Raw genomic sequence first — 18,454 nt, 5'->3', positions numbered from 1 at the left:
GCTGAAGTCAAGCGGGCAGGCTCTGCTTTCTCACTCCTATGCAGTCGGTTTACTCCATTCTCTGTTCACTTGGCCTGGCATAGGAGCTAGGAACACTGAAGGACAGTCTTGGCAGACAGCAAGCAAGTTCTGAAAGGATGAAATGCATCTCAGTGGCAAGCTGAGGCAAGCTTCACAGTTACAGCCTAATGGGTTTTTTTAATGCTCGCATTTGGTTATGCAAAGGCTGCTTTCTTAGTTTAGTAATCAATGAAAGGTTACTTGCTTTCCTATGTGCAGAATATGATTAATGGCTGTAAGTGTGCCATTCCCCCATCGCTGCTTTCCTAAAATACCTGGGTATCCTTCCCATGTCCCTTAAACCTTCCCACCAGTGGTATTTCTATGGCAGCAGTTTCTGTTTTGTGTCTTCTCTGCCACGGAGCTGTGCTGAACACACAGTGCTCACGAGCTGCACTGCAGCAGACAGCTGGGGAACCCCTGCGGAGGGCATGGGTGGCATCTCTTCATAAGGAATTGCGCTCTGTTTTTCACAGCACGCTTCTAAGGGGTGTGTGCACCTCGGGGGAGGGAGAGGAGTAAAGAAAAAAGAGAAGATCCTTAAAAAATGAGGAAGCATCTTTGGTCTCACTCTTAGCATCAACTAGGCCAACTGTGCTGTGCCGTGCAGCAAACTCACCTGGTGCCACCACTGCCATCCGTGGGCACTGCAGAGTGGGTGCTGGGAAAGGTTTCCACGCTCTCTCCCTGGGACTTGCAGCAATGTGCTGCTGGGTGCCACCCTCCTGGCTACCAGGAAGTTCTTTTTATAGCAACATAAACAATGGTTTTTTGTAACGTGACCTGAAAGCTGCTCTAACTTTAGCACAGGCTGGCTAAAGTATTTGTGAAAGTGGCTACCGTGTGTACTGATAGTAGAGTTTGTTTTACTCCTGTGAAGTACATAGCTGTGGCTCTGGGCCGTCCCATACATAACCTCTGTGGTATTCTGAAAATAAACTGCTTTGATTCTCTGTATTGAAAGAACTTGACAGCTGGATCGGGCTCTTGGTGAGTGTTGAGGCGATCTTGCTCTGTGGCTGGGCTGGAGCAAGTGCAGCTGAGGATGCTCTGCCCGAGGAGCAAGGAGACTGGGCTCCTCTCTTCTTCAAGAACGAACAAAGCCAGATAAATGTTTGATTGCACTCAGAGCCATTTATTAGTCTCAGAGCAGCAGTAAATGCTATCGGGGTAAACCTGATTTGGTATGTTTTAAAATACCCTTGAACAGATGGGGACCGGTGAGAGCTCAGCATCATTCGTTCAAGGTATTCGCAGCGTGCGTGGCCCGCCAGGGCTGGGATAAGAGCTTCTGTCTTCTCTGATGTTTTATGGGCCTGAAATTGTGCTTAAAACTATAAAGGAAGAAAGCACTAGAACTCTTGGCAGGGTGCAGAACAGCTAGAGATGGGGAATCTGCATCCTATTAATGGTGTCACTGACCCTTTTCCAGAGGGTCTGTCGGCTCAGCAATCCGACTGTCATTTCTCCCCACTGCAGAACCACACTAATTCGTGCAGACATGGCCCAGCTTTTGGGAGGAGATCTCGGAAGTTTAGAAGCAGCAGAACATCTCATTTCTTTGATTTACAGTGAAGGAGGACACTCCCACCAGCTCTTGGTAGCCTGGTGCTGATGTAAAATGATGCTATGCAACAGAACTGCTCAGGACCTCTTGTAAGCCACATCAAACCTATTCAGATGTTTTCACTTCCACGTCTGTGATAAGCTCTGTAGTTGCTGAAACTCTGCAAACTTCAGGAGCATTTATCATGCTACGATTATTGAAGCCAGACTACTGTCAGAATAAATAAAACATGTTTCCCAGTGCAACTCTAATTATGATTTTGAGCCAGTTGTGTAATGTGCAGAACTTTTATTTACAATAAATCTTCCAGTTGCTTGCATAAATGAATGAGATTTCACCACTTGTGACTTAAGGACCAGGAGAAATGAATGTGGTTGAATAAATTTACTGTCTAGCCTGGGTGTGTCGGCACGTCAGGCGGGTGAGGGAGCAGAGCTGCTAGCAGTGCCTTCCTAGGAGGGCTCAGTTATCATACATAACACAGATATTTGTTTCTCAGTTGTTTTTCTGCAGAGACAGCTTAGATTCTGCTCTGCATTTTAATACCGAGTAGACACGGTGTCAGCCCACAGGCTCCAGAACTTTTGTTTCTCATTCCAAACTGAGCTTCAGAAACACACATTCAGTGCTTTCCAGATTAATATTTCAACTTCAGGGACTTTCAGAGAGGTTTGAAACTTTGCTCATGGGGTGGTTGTGATTTCAGCTGCTCTAACGCTGCTGCTCCATAAGGTGAACACGAAATGGGCTTTCTGCTTGGAGACAGCTGCTGGTTTAGCTCTGCAACCTGAAATCAGCCTCAGATTGTAAGACAAAGGATTGAGATTTAGTACAGAGCAATGGTGGGGGCCTCTGGAGAGCAGCATCAGAGTAATGTGTGCAGCTTGCAATGGGAAGAAGAAAAGCTGTTAGAGCAAAAGTATTCAGAAGACTTTATAAGCTGAAGAGAGCAAATCAAAGGTTCCTGTCTTGATCCCCGGGGCTTTGCAGTTGCTATTTCACACCCAGGCCCCTGTCACGTAATTAGCTTGAACTATTTTTTATGGCTTCTTAAAAAATGAAAATCTTTTTTGCTTGTTTATGCAGGCTACCAGCCAGTGCTTCTGGCTACACTGCTTTATATCTGCAGCAACCCCTTTGAAGTCACTGGAGTTGCAGTACATTAACACTGGAGTGCCTAGAGCAGAATTCATCCTTTTAGATGGATGTAACGTGTCTTCCGGTCACAGTGCTTTGAAAATGCACTAAAAACCCTATTTTACATGTGGTTATCTGGTGGTTCTAATTAGACTGCTAATCTGTGTCTCCCTACAAGGTTTGCAATTGTTTGCTCTAGGTGCATCCTTTTTCCTTTGGTCGGTTGGTTACCTTCCCCTTGCTGTGGGCTCTGGTTGAACTACGTGCTCCTTATGGGTGCAGATTTACTGCTTGGCACTATCAATACCTGCATTCAGTATTAGTGCCTTCAGGATAGCGGTTTGCAACTGGATTTAGAAGGAATGTATGAATTTTGCTGAGGTTTGGAAAAGAGAAATTTGCCCTGTGGTGCAGTTAGCATGCCTGGACCGTCATTTTGCGTGCTTTGGGGATCTCGCATGATGAAAGCTTTCTTATGCCAAACATACATGCTTGCTATTTCTTAGGAAGAAAATCAAAGCATATACCAGATAAAAGGGGTTCACGTTTAGTATTCAGGGGATTAGAGATGCTTCCCACGTGCACATGTATGCTCACTCATGAGCTGTGCATCCTGGGGCACGTGTCCCATGCTGCTCGCAGCAGCCTTTCTCTGCTTTCCATGGGGCCATGCTGTGCTTGAGGCTTTTTCTTGTGGTATTTGAGTCTTTCTGAAAGACTGGCGTGTTCTGTCAGGCTGCAGCTGCTGCATTTACTGGGGGTAAGAGGAGGAAGGAAGGGAGTCTATCCACCCCGCTTCTGTTGGTAGTATTAATCTAGCAATGTGTCCACCCGTTGTAGCAGGGCATGGACAACCATAAAAGCAAACCTTGATCCCAAGCCAGATGTTCAGCAGGTATTCAGCCGAAGGCTTAAAGCTTGCAGTGGAGAACCTCCCATTTTCACAGTGAGAAACAAGTTGTTACATTCCTTTTGGGGATTTTGCAGAGCAGCAATTAAGAGTTGGAGTGAATGACTGGCTGCTCCCATCCGAGAGGCGAAAGGAACTTCTTAGAAATGTTGCATCACAGGAGAAAAGCTTTGGTCTGACAGTGCACTGCTGCTGCTGTTCCAGGAAAGCAGTCCTCACAGAGCAGTCTGTGTTGCTCCTGTGCAGGGCAAAGAGAACAAAATCCGTCACTGGAGCCAGCAAAACGGGACTGCTGTGGGGGCTGCTTACTCACCTGCTGAGGAATGGACTCCGTGTGGTAACTCCTGCTCTAATGAAACAATTGAAACTCGAGAGGTGCCCGAATTTGGCTGGTGTGTTTGTCTCACTGGTCATCGAGTTCTCATGCAAACATTATCAGTACCTGCAAACAGACTTTCCCTCACCCTTTTTAATATCTTCAGCATAAAAATGCATAAGATGAGCCTTTAACTTACAGGTGAACATACGTCCTAAGGCCTGGAAATAGCAGGAGCTGCTTTTATGCAGGGATGTAAACCAGAGGAGTAGGCAGGGAGTTAACTATGTGAAGCCTATTAGCCATGAATGAAACAAATGGTTAATAGTGTATTTTTGCTGTAGTGTATTTCTGCTTAAAGGTAGCAGCAGAGATCTGCCCTTCTGATTTGCAATGCTGTAATCTCTCAGTGGTTAAAAAGTATTTCCCAGTTTCCTGTTTGTTTCAATAAAGTGCATAAATCTTAAGGGTGCCTCACCTTTGAGTGCTGACTGTGAGTATACCCGCATCGAAAGCTTTGCCTCCTATTCAAGGGTTGTGTTTGGAAGGACGAAAAGTGGCTGCTGCTTTATCAGCTCAGATCACCTTAGCATCATGGGAATACTTCTTGCTTCAGTGTGGCATGAAGCCAGGCCTTGATTCTGGGAAAAATAACCGGACCAGAATCCTCTGTGGGGTTGCCAAGGTATTATAGAGGGCCAGAAGATAAGCCTTGTAGAAATGAGAATAATATCTTTCAGCAGCCAGTGTTTGCTTTCTTTCTGTAATTTTAGAATTTACAGGGAAGGGTGAAGAAACTAAGCTGGAAGGATGGTGATGGCATCGCCAGGGAATACTGGTGCTCAGAGCAAGGATCTCCTCAAACTCCTTGCAGGAGAGCAGAGCCAAATGTTCCACGTGACTGCGGTTTGGTTTGCTTGGGCTGCTCATCAGATTTGATGCAGGGTGCAGAGGGGCTAATTCAGGTGCTGCCCTCTGGAAGCAAGGATCTCTTACATCAAAGAAACAGGAGAAATGCTGGGTGAAGCAAGAAAGTGTTCTCCCACGGAAAGCACAAATTGGAGCTTAGTTCAAAATAACATTGCAACTACAGACTCTGTGGAGTTCACAGGATACTCTTTGAGGATAATGGGAATGTCAGTCAACGGGAACATTAAGTAGGAAGTGCGAGAGATCAAAATCTTTGTGTCTGTAAGCAAAAGAGAAAAAAAAAAGGTCAGCTTACTTGTCCATCAAGGCACAGCTCACACTGCTGCGCTGTTGTGTAAGCTGATCAACCTCACACCTTCCTCTGGAGCCTCTAAGGGAGAATACGGAAGTAGCTGGATCTCATCTGCCAGAGCAATTCCGAAGGATCTAGAGGATACCAAACAAGTGATAAGTAAACAAAACCTCCTCCCCGCAACCCGCTCGCTCTCGGCTGCATCTGCTTTAAGAAGCTGCAGCTTGCTCAGTGAGGAGTTGTTTGCAACAAAAGCAGATGTGAACACAACACCCCAGTCCTCCAGTGACTCTTTGTTTGCTTCAGAGCAAAGCTCTGATTCTCATTTACAAGAAACTTTTTCATAACACGTCTGGAGGGCTGGGAGAGATAGAACTGCTGTCTCAGGGGAACCCATCACAGCTTTCTAGTGAGATCAAGTTGTTCTCACATGGCCCCATATGTGCTCAAGGTGAAGACGGCGGGAGACATAAATAATACTTATGGTATGAGCTCATCATTTTGTCAAAGGCATGGCATATCTCCTTCAGTGGAGGAAGAAGGAAACCTGGCACCAATCTAAAATGTCTCTTTGCCAATGTCTTAATGCAGTCAAGATTTACATTGTCTGCTAGGTCATGCACTTAGCAGCCATTCAGATCCACCCACACCCCAAAATGAGGAGCTGTGAGTGGGTGAGAAATTCCAGAAGCAGCTCAGCAAACACAAGTGTTGTATTAAAGAGAAGTTAGTTACGCAAACTGTTTTAAAGTCAGAGACATTAAGATCAGAAGCAGGGCCCAGATTGCACAATGGAATTCAATCTGATAAAGCTGCACAGGCGAAACAATAAGAGAAGGGAGTCTTCCAAAGAGAGGAAGTCGACCCCCCCCTCCCCCCCCCGCCTGGCCATCTGCGTTCCTTCCCCACAAACCCAGAGCTGGAGAGCCGTCAGAGGGGAGGTTTCACTCTCTTCAATCTTGTGAGATCCAAGAGGGGAAAATTTATCAAGTTTCATCTGAGGCACTTAATCTTTTGGCACTGTGAAAGGCAGAGTGACAGCTGGGTCTGTAGATGCTTGTTATTACCACCTATAGTATTGAATCCAGTGCAGTTTAACAGATTACTTATCGTTATCTCACTTCTCAAGCAAAAACAATGTGGATAATGGGTACCTTCGCGTTAAACCTTAAGGTTTATATGCTTTTAGTGTGACAGACCAATTTTGCAGGTCATGTGCTGTTCATGTACACAGCTAGAGGGTCTTTGTCTGAAAATGAGTGCTGGCTGTTTGTGCCTGGTCAGAAATACGGGAACAGGTTAGGCCAACGTCTGCCAGGCATGACACGGCTGGTCCTGCAAGGAAATGGCCTGGATGGTCTTCCAAGCCCCAGCTCCCTTCTCCGCAGTGCTCTCTCTTCTCACATTATAAACTTGCAGCGCAAGCTGGCAGCTGGAATCTAGAGCAGGACGCGACTTTATTGCTAACGCTCACCTGATGGTTGCTGAGCTGAGTTCCATCCGCCCATCTCCTGCAGCCCTGCAGTGACGGATAATTGCCATCTATTTGTACGTGCGCAGGAAGCGCTTATCAGTGGCTGATAAACCGACTGCGACGGGCGCGGAGGTGACGGGTAGCGGAGGTAATGGGTAGTGGAGGTGAGAGCGGCGTCTGATTTCTTTGCTGTGATATCCCAACCCGGACAGGGCCGGGTTCCAGGAGGAAGCGCTGCTCGGGGCTGAGGCGATGCCCCAGGGCAGGGGAGCGCCCGCTTTTATCCCGGTAGCTTCCTAAAAAGAAAGCGTGAAGGGCTGTGAGGAAGCAGCGCTGCCGGGCTTTGTGACTGCCCGGTGTGCGTCTCACCTATCGCAGCACTGCGCACCAACCCGACGGTAACACAGCTGGAATCAGCGGCCTCAGCCGGGGTTTGGGAGCCTGGAGCCCGCAGGGCCGCGTCTGTCAGCCCGTCCGCGCCTCCGGGAGGGCATCGGCCTGGCGCTGCCGTGCTCGGGCTCACCGGGAAGCAGCCGTAGGCGACGCTGGGCGTGCCCGGGGGATCGGCAGCGCCCACACGGCAGGACGGCTCCGCTCCGTGCGGCTCCGAGCTCCACCGGCGGCCCGCAGAGCGGCCCCGAGCAGCGCCAGCAGCAGCGCCTCCGCCCGGTGCTCAGCGCAGCTCCCGGCCGCGCAGGCCTCGCTTGGCGCATCTTATCCTGCGGCAGGAGGCCGCGGTGGCACAGCGGGAGCAGCTGCTTCTCGTGCGGGAGTCCTAACGTGGCTGTCCTCCCCCGAGCGCAGGCGGGTGGGTGGCGGCCCACGGCCTCCTTCCTTCCGCGCCCGCGGTGCCGCGTGAGGCGCTGAGGGAGTTCTCAGCCTCCATTTTCTGACGGGAGAAACAGCGGGCCGAGCGCCCTGCCCGTGACTGGACAGGAGTGCAGAAGTGATATTCTTGTTTATTTCTTTGGTTTTGCTCCAAACACGCACGACTTTTTAGAAACGTGGAACTTATTCCTCACTTAACGCCACGGCGGTTCAACGGGAGCCGCTCCCTGAGGGAAAACGGCGCGATCCCCTCTCCGCGCCGAGGGCGGCGGGCGCCGAGCCACCGCGAAGCGCCTCAGTGCGCATGCGCGCCGCGCGCCCCCTCCTCGCCCCGCCGTCGAGGGAAGCCCCTCTACTGCGCACGCGCGGCTCCAGACGCCGCCTCCCGCTCTCGCCGCCGCCGCCTCCGCGCATGCGTCCCTCCGCCCCCTCACCGCCCCCTCCCGCCGCCGCGCATGCGCCTTGAGGCCCTCCGCCCGCCCGCCCGGCCCGCCCGGCGCATGCGCCTCGCCCCCTCCGGCGCGGGGAGGGGGATGCGGACGGGGGAAGATGGCGGCCTCGAACAACCCGCGGAAATTCAGCGAGAAGATCGCGCTGCACAACCAGAAGCAGGCGGAGGAGACGGCGGCCTTCGAGGAGGTCATGAAGGACTTGAGCCTGACCCGCGCCCACCGGGTGAGGCAGCGCCGTAAATCGCTCGCGGCCCCCCCGCCGCTGCCCGGCGCGCGCCCCCGGTGGTGGCAGCGGGTGTGGTGGGGGGGCGGGAGGAGGAGGAGGAGGAGGAGGGAGAGGAGGAGGGAGAAAGAGGAGGAGGAGGATGAGGATGAGGATGAGGAGGAGGAAGGGCGGCGGCGGTGGAGCCCCCCGGCCCCGGGGGCAGCGGTGCGGGCGGGGCGGCGGATAGCGCCCCCTGGCGGTGGGGGGAGGGGGGTGGGCGATGCTCTGAGTTCGGGGCGGGGGGCAGCGCGCCGCCCCCACCGCCCCCCCCGCCTGACGGAACCAAAGCGCCGCGGGTTCGCGTCCCGCTGCCCCCCGGAGCGGGGCTCTGTGTGTGTGTGTGGGGGGGGTCCTCGGGTCTCCTCAGGAGAGACGCGGGAAGGGGCAGGGGGAGCCCCACAGGGGGTCGGGAGGGGCTGAGGGGGGTCTGTATCCCTCACACTGTGACAGGCCCCGCTCCAAAGGGTGTTTTCCTTCCGCTGAGACAGGCCCGGAGCTGGGGGGGATCTCCGCCCCTCGGACAGAACCCCGGGCCCCACTCCGGGGCACACAGACCCACAGATGCGGCTCTGATTCTGTTCCCCGTGGATGCGAATTGCTGTGCTTTGTGATCCTCCGTGGCTCTGCCTCTGCAAAGCCCATGGTTGGAGACGAGCGGCGTAATGAGTGCCTTTGCCAAACATCACATGCGTTTGCCGGTTAAGATCCGCGGGTATCACAGCCCCTCTGGTCTCACCTGCTTGTGTCAACGTTTTCATTTCTCCTCCAACTGCTTAAGGAACATTTACGAGCTTGTTTGTGGCCGAACGAGAGAACGTGCAGTTGGATGTGCAGTTAAACCTCTCCTTTTAGTGCTGGGTGTCAGGGCAGGGTAAATATTTGTTTTCACTTGCTGCTGCTGCTCAGAGGGAAAACAGCGGCATGTGGCTGCAAAGGTGCGAGGCCGGGGCTGCACCGCGTGTGTGCCGGTGCGTCGTGCAGGATGCCGTGCTGGAGTCATGCTGGGAGAGCAGCGAGGACGGTTTGGAGGTGTTTGCAGTCATGGAGTTCTGTGCGCCTTGAACCTCTGGTGTGGCTCCATCCCCTGTGGGTTTTGCCTTTCGGTGGCCGTTGCTTGGCTGAGGCTGCAGTTCTTGGGGTCCGCAGTGGTTCTTCCCTTCGCTCTCAGGTTTGGCGTTTGCCTCCTGCAGGATGAGGCTGTCCGTAAGTCGCAATGCTAATCGGGGTTCTCCAACGTCTGAGTGCTTCTAACCCAGAATTCACAAATGCAGACCCCTCTCACTTTCAAGAACCCGGTACTGAGAAAAGGACCCAAGATGAATGAGTCGTCTGAGGATTCTGGGTACTGAAGTGATGGAAATGCTGACCAAATAGCTGAGTAAAATGTCTCCTTTGTGGACTTCTTCTGAATTCCATGATTTCATCTGTGTTTAAAACGCAGTATAAAAGCAGAAAGGGGTTAAGCACAACTTTGCTGTTTGCTCTCATTTTCATTTGGCAGGCAGCGCTGTGCTGTCAGTTTGAAAACGCGTTACTCAGTGTGTGGAAGCAGCCCAAAATTTCTCTTGCTTTTTCATTATTAGTAATTGTCTTTTTGCAGTGTTTACCCTCTTGTCTCCTTTATTGTTAGTTACTGGTCGCAGCAGAGGCAGGAAACTACTGCTCCACCATTTCTTGTGCATAGCCGTGCTGTTTCTGGGCTTGCTTTGTCACTTGGGAACCTACCACCCATGTAACTGTTGAGTCCATCTGAGATTTGTGCAATGTAATGCTTCTTTCTTGTCCGAGGCAAGGCAGAGTGTGATATTAACTCTTTTTCTTGTCTGTTGCCCTCACCGTTCAGATGGTAAATGTGTGTGTGTGTGTATATATATAAAACTCATTTGGGAATTAAATGAGGGTGGTTTCAAAAGGGCTCTGCTGTGCTCGGGAGCAGCAGACTGCTGTCTTTCAGCTGCCCAGTGCAACACACATTCCAGCTTTTCTGCAGCCACAGAGCTTGCAAAGAGCCTCGCAGGTGGGTGGCTGATAGAAGCACTGGATCTGCTTAATTGTCTTGTGAGTGGGACCTTCATGTTTATAATCCAGAGATTTCTGCGAGTCCCATAGTAACTAAGTGGGTGAGAAGAGGGGGAGTTTGTTCTGTGTGACTCCTGTATTTTGCTGATGATTCTGTTCCCTTTTTTTCTTTTTTTTAAATGCAAAGCATGAAATTTCAGGGCTCTGCTGATTTCTGAGTTGTTTACCAGGGCCTGCTCTCGATTCCTGTTGTAACAGCGCAGGGATGTGTGCTGCTTTCTGTGTGTTCCCTCACACAAAGCTGCTGCTGCCTTCTAAAGTTGCACTTAACAAGACAGTGCCATGCAGGATGACACAGATAGTGCTGAGCTCTTCAAATCTCATCTGAAGAGCCATACATTAAAGCATTCAAGTTTTTAAAGCTTGTCACCTGCATTTTAAAGGTAGTTCTTGTTTAGCTGGCAACGCTCTCGAGTTTCCAGGGCTGCTTATTTATTCATTTATCACATCATCATATTGTGGGAGGCACTTTGTTTCGTGGGATTCTGACTGGGGCTGTGTTTGAATTCCCTCTCATGGATTTTGCAGCTCTGCCTTAAAGAGAAGCCCCCCGAACCTCCCAGCTCCACAGACAGCAGGGAAGTGGGCTGCTGCAGCAGTGAAAACAGGCAGGAAAGGAAAGCAGGTGAACGATGATGTTTGGAAACATGCTGCAGAATTCCAGCACTGCCTGTGGCCTCTCCGTGCACACAGGCAGTGTGTGGAAGGCGTCTGTGAGCTGCTGAGAACCGCTCTGCTCAGAGGAGGACCTCTATTGCTAACCACTGTTCCTCAACGGCACAGCATTTGTTTTCTTGGCGCTGAAGCAGGGGCAGGAGTGGTACTTCTGCTCACTGCAGGAGAGATCGGAAGGCCTTTGTGCATCGCAGCTGTCTGTCGGATGTAGGTAGTATGCAAAGCAGAGTTTGAAAGCTTACTTCAATCAGCAGTGCTAATCTCTGGTTTAAAAATGATAAACGCGAACGGTGATGACAGCGTCACAGTGATTCCCGATGCCTTTTATTAAATAATTTGATACAGAAGAAATTCCAATTGCATGATGGTGCTTTGAAGTGACTGAAAGATGTGGGAGAAGCGCATCGGAATCAGAACTCGGCCCTCGAGCAGGGGCTGGGTGCTGTGAGCTCCCAGTGCTGTGTCCCAGGCAATGGGGAGCTCCCCTTGTGCAGCGGTGTTGGTTTGGCTGTGCCCGGCGTTCCTCCCCAGCTGGAGGGCCCAGAAGTGTGTCAGGGAGCTCCGTGCATCGGGGGCTGTTGGAGCAGGGCAACCTGCTGACCCTGAACCGAGCTGTGCTGAGCTGAAATAGCACACGCTGCTGGGAGTCTGAGAGACTCAGTGCAGGGCAGAATCGGTGCAGATGTAAAGATGAGCTCTGGTGGGGGCACAAAGGATCTCTGTTCCTGTGCAGCACTCTGCCCTCCTTCCTTGGCCTGAGCTGTCCAAGGTAAACAGCGCGAGCCGCTGCTGATAGCCGTGCTGTGCAGCTCAGCCTCCACTCAGCAGGGCAGCCTTTCTGCTGGGAGCCCACTCGGGTTTCTGTTGTGTTGTTTTTCTAAGGATACAGTGGCTTTTTTCATGCTTCCATCACTAAGGTGCATTGCAGCCGCCTGCTTCTGCGCTCAGAGCGCGTCCGCTCCCACACATGGCTGTCTCCTTCTGCTGTAACCATCCAGCATCCCCAACACATGAACTGTAATTGTACTCCTGGTGCATTTCAGTGTGTTGTGTGCAGTTCAGTGCACGAACACGTGGAACTGCTCACTGCGCTGCGTTTCAAAGTTTGCTTCAGCTTCAGCAGTGGGGAATATTTGCAGTAATTTGCATTTCTAGAAGTTACTCATTTTGCCAGAGCAGAGTTCAGAGCTGTCAGCCCATCCCCTCTCTGAGGATGCGTTGGGTTTTTCCCTCGGGGTGGATTGCAGAGCTGTTGGCACAGGGGTGAGCTGTGCTCGGAGCTCAGATCCTGGCAGCTCTCAGGTGTGGGCACCCATTTCTTTTTGGCCTCATGTTCGCAGATGGCGTTGTGGGGTGGTGATGACTTTGAGTTACAGCTACAAATGCCAAAGCTCCAAACCTGCTGTGGACAACCATCAGTCAGCATAAGGAGCTGATTCTTGATTAATCTGAATAATGTGCTGGCATTAATTCAGGAAATTACTCGGCACTTCTGGCCGCTCTATGGCAGCGGTAATGAGACGCTAATTGGGCAAAAAGTGGACGTCTTCTCCAGCGTGGTCAATGGGGATTTAAACAAGATGGCTTAAAGGTGTAATATTTGTCTTGGTTTTCTCTTCTTTCTCTCTAATTGCTGAGGAGTGTTTTCTTGGGCTGAATTCTGTCAATTTCCATAAAAGCATCGATCAGCCCCTAATGGTGCATTCCATCGATGCTCTGTGCCTAAATGTGCTGTCTGCGTACTGCGGGGCGCTTCCCAGCCAACAGGGTGCTGCAGCTAAAGAAAACAAGCTTTGCCTTCTTTAAAACAGCACTTCTGGTTGTGCTGGCTGGCGTTTCTCCCCGTGTCACTGAACTGGTGGAGCTGTTCCTTTGGAGCTGGGCTGTCTGGCTGCTGGCGGGGCTGAGGAAGCAGGTAGATTTTGGTAGTGAATGTCAGCTTGCAGCCGTGTGCATTTTGTGGCAGCAAAGAGTTGCGGCCTTCGTGCTGCTTCCCTTTGGTTCCCCGTTGGCCTAAACTACGTGCATTCCCATGCAAACTTGCAGTCCCAAAGGCTTTTGTGTAAACTCGAGGTGGCAGCCAAGCTGTAAGTATTTATTAACTCATTAGCTAAGATTTGCGTATCTGATAGTGCGTGGGAGTTAAAGTTTAAAACGTTGCTTCGATTCGCTTTAAATGATTTGCATAGGATGATTAGTGCCATGTAAGTGATATCAGGGGATAAGATTTCTGTCGAGCTCTCCTTTGGTGCTCGTTGGGCCACGTGGGCTCTGCTGAGCGCCCGTTTGTCCACCGGAGCTGTTGTGATCTCACTGCTGCTTCATAATGCTGTGATGGGGTGTTGATAGTAGTCCTGTTCTGCATGTGGTTTCCTCGGAACTGCACATTCCCCTTCTGCCACAGAAGTCCTTTGCCATGAGATAGCAGCACCCACCCACAAAAGCTGGGCCTTAAATCCCAAAGGAGAGGAGAAGCAGCGGCACGTTCTGACACCACGCTTTGGTGACGATGCTGCAGCACAGCTGAATTCCAGGTGCCTTTCCTCAAAGCGTGCTCTGCTCCCCACTGCTGGTTCTGCAGCTTCTTTCTTTTTGAAAACTGGGAAAATCTGTGATAGCTCTGCTGGGCTGCTCCTTTTTTTTGTATGGTGCAGTTCTGGTGGATTTATTGCGACGCTCACTTATTTTCATGTTGAAATGATTTTGTTTGAACAGCCAGAGTTTCAAAGAGAAACAATTAGAGTTGGTTTCCCCTGGTGCGTGCCTTTTCAGGGAGGTGATGCTGCTCCAGCTCCGATTGCCTGTCTGCAGATTGTGCCGTGCTGCTCTTGGGATGCATCGTGGCCGAGCAGTATCCCATAGGTGAAGCAGTGCAGGGCCTTCCTGCCAGCTCTGAGTCCCCTGCAGGCTGGATTAAGGGGAAAAACGAGTGGGAAAGGGGAAGACCGTGAGCTTTGAACTCGTTGACTTCACCAATTTCCTTTCCTTGCAGGCATGTATAGGCCATGTTTGTGGCAGTCGTTCAGCAGCCGCTGGTGGCTGGCGTGGTGCTGCTGGGCTCTCCCTTGTCCATCCACGCACCCAGCCGTCGGCCTCCTTGCAGTCCTTCGCTCTCAGCTCCACGAGGCCCTGCTCCCCTCAACTCCATGGCATTTTTCCACAAGAGAGAGGAGGGCAGCGCTCACTGCATGCACATTTCCACCCTGCTCACATTCACGTCTCATTGACTTCTCGTTGCCATTCGGTTTTTCACTTCTGCAGCAAAATGCTTGCTTTGTTGGGCTGTTTTGCATTCGAAGAATGTTGACTCTAATGCCAGGTGATTGTAATGCTCTGAGAGTGGTCCGGAACTTCATCTCTAGGAGCTGCAGTGTGAAGGCTTGCTGTTGCATGCAGTGGGAGCAGCACAAGGGATTGGTGCAGGTAACAGCGCTGCACAGCCGCGGTGTTCTGCGGATGGAGGAGTGTCATCTGTGCACCTGCTGAGGCCGTGGTGGCACAGCTCTGTGGCACGGCGCTGTGCTGGGAGCTGGGTGTGCTCCTGGGAGCTGCTCCCCTTCTGAGTGCCAGCACGCCCTGCTGGTCCGGCACTTACACATCGCGTGGGGTTACATAACTGAATTGTCAGTCTTTTGCTAAAAATAAAAAACGGAGCAGAAAAGCTATTTTTATCTCGCTTAATGAGGGCATCTCTGCTTTTATTTCGTCTTCCTGAGGTAGTTCAATAGAAGGAGGGGTACGGCTCAGGGGCAATTTTGTTGTAGTGGACATTCCTTCTCTGGGGTTGTGCCCATCAAGCGGTGGGCGCTTGCGGTGCTCTGAGCAGCGCTTTCTTTAAGGCACACTGTTAGGAAGTAACAGCCGCCAGGACAACAGTCAGGCTTTGAGTGTAGTGCTGGACTTATATAGATCATGAAAGCCAGGAAATTTCTATCAGATCATCAGTGGGCTTCACGTGGAAGTCCTCTCCGAAGCGCTGCACGCAGTTACGGCGACGCGCATGCCTCTCTCCTGCTGAAAGCCTTTCAGAACAGAAGGGCGGTGCTTTCGGAACTGCTATGGGATCTGGTTTGTTTTTAAAAGCAGTGCAAATCAGGTTTGGTTCATATTGTAGCTCAGCTTGGCTCCCTGCCCGGTGATAGAGCAGAACTCTGAGGAACAGCCACTATTTTAAGGAGCGAGTTGTGCTGTATCCTGTTTTTCCTTGCGACTCCGTTGTGACTGTGAAGTCTCAAACAGTAAACCTTTGTTCCCCAGCAATAGCAGAGTGTTTCTTAAACACGGAGCGACAGCCCGTGTGCTAAATTTAATTGTTATCATTACTCAGATTCTGCAGGGTTTGCTGGTGGGGGTTCTTTGCCCACAGCTCCCAGGACACCCAGTGCTCCATACTGACTCATTTGATGGAGACTGCTACACGCAGCTGATGTGTAAGGAAGTTCTGCTGGTATAAAACACAGAAGTCACAAATAAAAACAAAAGTTCGGTGCTAAATGCTGCCTCCCTCCCTCCCCCCCAGCTATTCTTTCTTCCTGCAGCGGTGAAGCGTTCTGTTTTGGTCTCTTTGGGTTTACAGGAAGAAGGGTTTTTGGCCTGGAGCGTAATGTGGATTTGGGGTGGTTTATAAATAGTAATTGTATACGAGGAGGTGAGATCTTTTCGCTTTCACACGAACTCTAGAAGACACCTGGGGATGGGGGTCTGGGGATGGGTGTAATTTTTATAGCCCCGCTTCCTCCAAATTGTAGAGCTGAGGCAATCTGGGGAGTTGGTTTCAGCCCGTGAAGGAGAATCTAATGGTGCCTTGGAATTTGTAGATGACTCATAACAGGACAAAACAATCCAGTTAAGTGATTTGAGGTCTTAAATAATCTCTTCAACAGGAAGGTGAAGAAAACATCATGAACTCATGAGTAATAATTGGCTCTCTTGGAGTGCTAAAAGTGCAGCGATTGCTCGTTGGCAGGGACTCAAGCGATCCCTGCTTAAGCTTTGTTGATCAGTATATATTTCATCTCTTATGAATGAAATTTATTTAACTGGATTATAATGCTTTTAGCAAAGCGGTGTTAGGGTTACCAGTTGGGAGAAGTTTGTTTCGGGTTGGTGTGCAGCAGTGATGCTTTGCACCGTGGGGCTGCACGGACTCCGCTGTGTGCAGCATTGCCTTCTCCTCACTCTGTGCTCTGCAGTGTGGATCTGTGCCCGACGTGGGTTCAAGGGAGAGCCCCCAGCAGCACCACGCTGTGCCCAATGCACCACAGTCTTTCTATCTGCAGTTCTTTTCTCTATAGATGCAATAACTGCAAAAGTGAAATGATTTCAGATAGTCCCCAAATGGCTCACGTTGTCACAGATAGTAGGGGTAAGAACTTCTCATCTCCTTTCTCCTTTCCAAAGCACAGAATCATTCAGTACAGCCTGAGTGTGCAGAGGTTTATCTGCAGGCAGAAGGAACCCGTGCTGGTGCTCCTGTGGAAGAGACCTCCTTGTGTACCAGGAAATCTTTCGGCTTAATCAGGTACTTAAAATCAGAAGTTAGCCAGCTTGCTGTCCCCTATCCTCTAAGGAGATGGTTTCGTTCGTGCAGAAATCCGCTGCTTCTGCTTTCCAGTTTGATTTATGGGGAGGGCTCCTGGGGGCTCTGTGAGATGGAGGGGCAGAGTTCTGCCTCCCCTCCCATGCTGTGAATCCCTTTGGTTCTGGTGCTCAAATGTCACATCCCATTGTTAATTTCTCAAGTCTCTATGAAAGGAAAACCATCAGTCCTTGGATGCGTGTTGGTGAACCACAGCTATCCGAGAGGCAGCGCAGAGCTGAGGCTGCACCGCTCTGCTGCCAGTGGGGTTTGTTGTGGAGCACTGCAGTGTGGCTAAAATGCAGCTCTTGTGCTCCTGTGGCTGCTGAATTCCAGTGTGTTGCAACAGATCTCGTTTCTAAAAAAACCCAACAAATATTTTTTGCTTGAATTTGTGGTATTGGCTACGTTTGGGCTGGCCTGCAGGGCTGTTTGTGTTGTTCGTGTCCCAAAACGTCAGTGTGATAATGGAACAAATACTTGCAAGTGACTTAAATGACAGTTAGAGTGATGGAGGGGTAAACAATGATGTAGCAGTTCTAGAAGCCTGGGTTCAGATCCGGTTCATAGCATATGTCTGGATTTTCTCGTGGTGATTTTCACTTAGTTTGTAGTAGACGTTTGGCTTCCTGTTTTGGCTTGGTAGTCCTCTTCCCTGCAGTATCTGTTGCACCAGGACGGTAACAGCACCATAAGGCCAAGTGAGATTGGCAGCAGCAACAAGGGAAACTTTCTCTCCGCTTGTCTGCACTTGTCTGTTCCCAGCCAGTGTTAAAATCTTCGCTTTCATGACAAGAAAAACATACTAAAACTCAAAAAACCCGTTGCAAAATGTTGTGTTATAATGATGGAATATTTTAAGTCCCGAGTGGCCCAGACAGAGCAGCTGCTATCATTGAGGATTATACCTTTCCTCTGCACTTCAGACTTCATTTCCTTTACCAGTCTTCCTGGGAGGAACAGCTGTGCATTTGGATCCTCTGCTGCTGTTGGATCGGTACTTGAAACTGCAGGAAATAAGTTGCTTTCAAAAGCTGGCTCGCTGCAGCTCCTTCCTGATTGTGACAGCCCAGAGGAGAAAGAATTGCGAGGGATTCTCTTCTTCGTTAGCAAACTCATCTGTGAATCCTGCCTCCATCAGCCAGGAGGAGTGCTGAGGAAGCTGGCCGTGCTTTTTCCATCCTCTGTGTGCAGTTTGCTTTTAGTGGCTGCTACCAATGGTTGATTATTCAGGAGTAACAGAACAGTGTCCCTTGCTTAGGTGTGTTCTGGTTTTGGAACTGCAGTTAATGAAACATGGCCAACAGTTTTCCCTTCCAAGCATAGAAGAAGAAGCGTAGCAGGCTTCTCTCCTACTGATTGTTGAATCCTTCCTTATTTGATTAAATAAATTCTGGACGACTTTCTCGAAGGGGTTGCTGATAACTGATAAGTAACTGATAAGTAACTTTAGTTATCCCCAGGGAGGCTGTGGATGCCCCATCCCTGCAGGCATTCAAGGCCAGGCTGGATGTGGCTCTGGGCAGCCTGGTCTGCTGGTTGGTGACCCTCACATAGCAGGGGGTTGGAACTGGATGGGCATTGTGGTCCTTTGCAACCCAGGCCATTCTGGGATTCTGTGATCCCAATGTACGTTAATTTTAGAAATTGAACAGTATATAATTCAAGAATTCAGTTCATAGTAGAAATTTCAGAGCATTAACAGAAAATGGTGAACGTGAGCTGAACCCTTCTGGTGGCCGCAGCACCCAATGAGCTGCTGGGCAGCTTCAGCAACTCAGACAAAGCATAAAGAACTTCTGAGTGTAGTAGCTGGATGGCTAATTGGGTGACTTCTAATGGCTGTACTCCCACCAAGTCTAAATGCAGTAACTGCGAGTCATTAAATTGA

At 50.5% G+C, this 18,454-nt stretch overlaps 2 protein-coding genes and 1 long non-coding RNA gene across 8 annotated transcripts in view; 2 read left to right on the top strand and 1 right to left on the bottom strand.

Annotated features, from left to right (window-relative positions):
* KLHL26 (kelch like family member 26) overlaps positions 1-16,425 on the top strand; it is a 31,252-nt gene extending 14,827 nt beyond the window's left edge. Inside the window, exon 4 of the mRNA XM_046904704.1 lies at positions 16,391-16,425. Within this exon, the coding sequence (XP_046760660.1) occupies positions 16,391-16,410 (20 nt within the window). The 3' untranslated portion in view covers positions 16,411-16,425. The remainder of the gene's footprint in view (positions 1-16,390) is intronic.
* LOC101748347 lies at positions 80-7,243 on the bottom strand. Of its 2 annotated transcripts, none has more exons than XR_006932247.1 (5): positions 7,056-7,243; positions 6,687-6,982; positions 5,276-5,346; positions 680-5,179; positions 80-129 (listed from the first exon to the last, which is right to left on the bottom strand). It is a non-coding gene; the product is annotated as an uncharacterized LOC101748347 (long non-coding RNA). The 2 variants fall into 2 exon arrangements; XR_005842173.2 differs by lacking the exon at positions 80-129 and adding an exon at positions 6,126-6,232 and having other exon boundaries at positions 1,175-5,179.
* Positions 8,024-18,454, top strand: part of CRTC1 (CREB regulated transcription coactivator 1) — a 40,101-nt gene continuing 29,670 nt past the window's right edge. For 4 of the 5 annotated variants that reach the window (XM_040653773.2, XM_001233251.7, XM_004948902.5 and 1 more), the window contains exon 1: positions 8,024-8,189. In XM_040653773.2, the coding sequence (XP_040509707.1) occupies positions 8,064-8,189 (126 nt within the window). In that variant the 5' untranslated portion in view covers positions 8,024-8,063. Of the gene's footprint in view, positions 8,190-9,231; positions 13,520-16,385; positions 16,507-18,454 lie in introns of those variants that run through there. The other variant, XM_046904703.1, reaches the window with a different exon arrangement.

This window comes from Gallus gallus, chromosome 28, assembly GCF_016699485.2.
Source record: "Gallus gallus isolate bGalGal1 chromosome 28, bGalGal1.mat.broiler.GRCg7b, whole genome shotgun sequence".
NCBI classification, from domain to species: domain Eukaryota; kingdom Metazoa; phylum Chordata; class Aves; order Galliformes; family Phasianidae; genus Gallus; species Gallus gallus.
The sequence above is the reverse complement of the archived record's forward strand: the minus strand, read 5'-3'. Positions and strand labels throughout refer to the sequence as shown.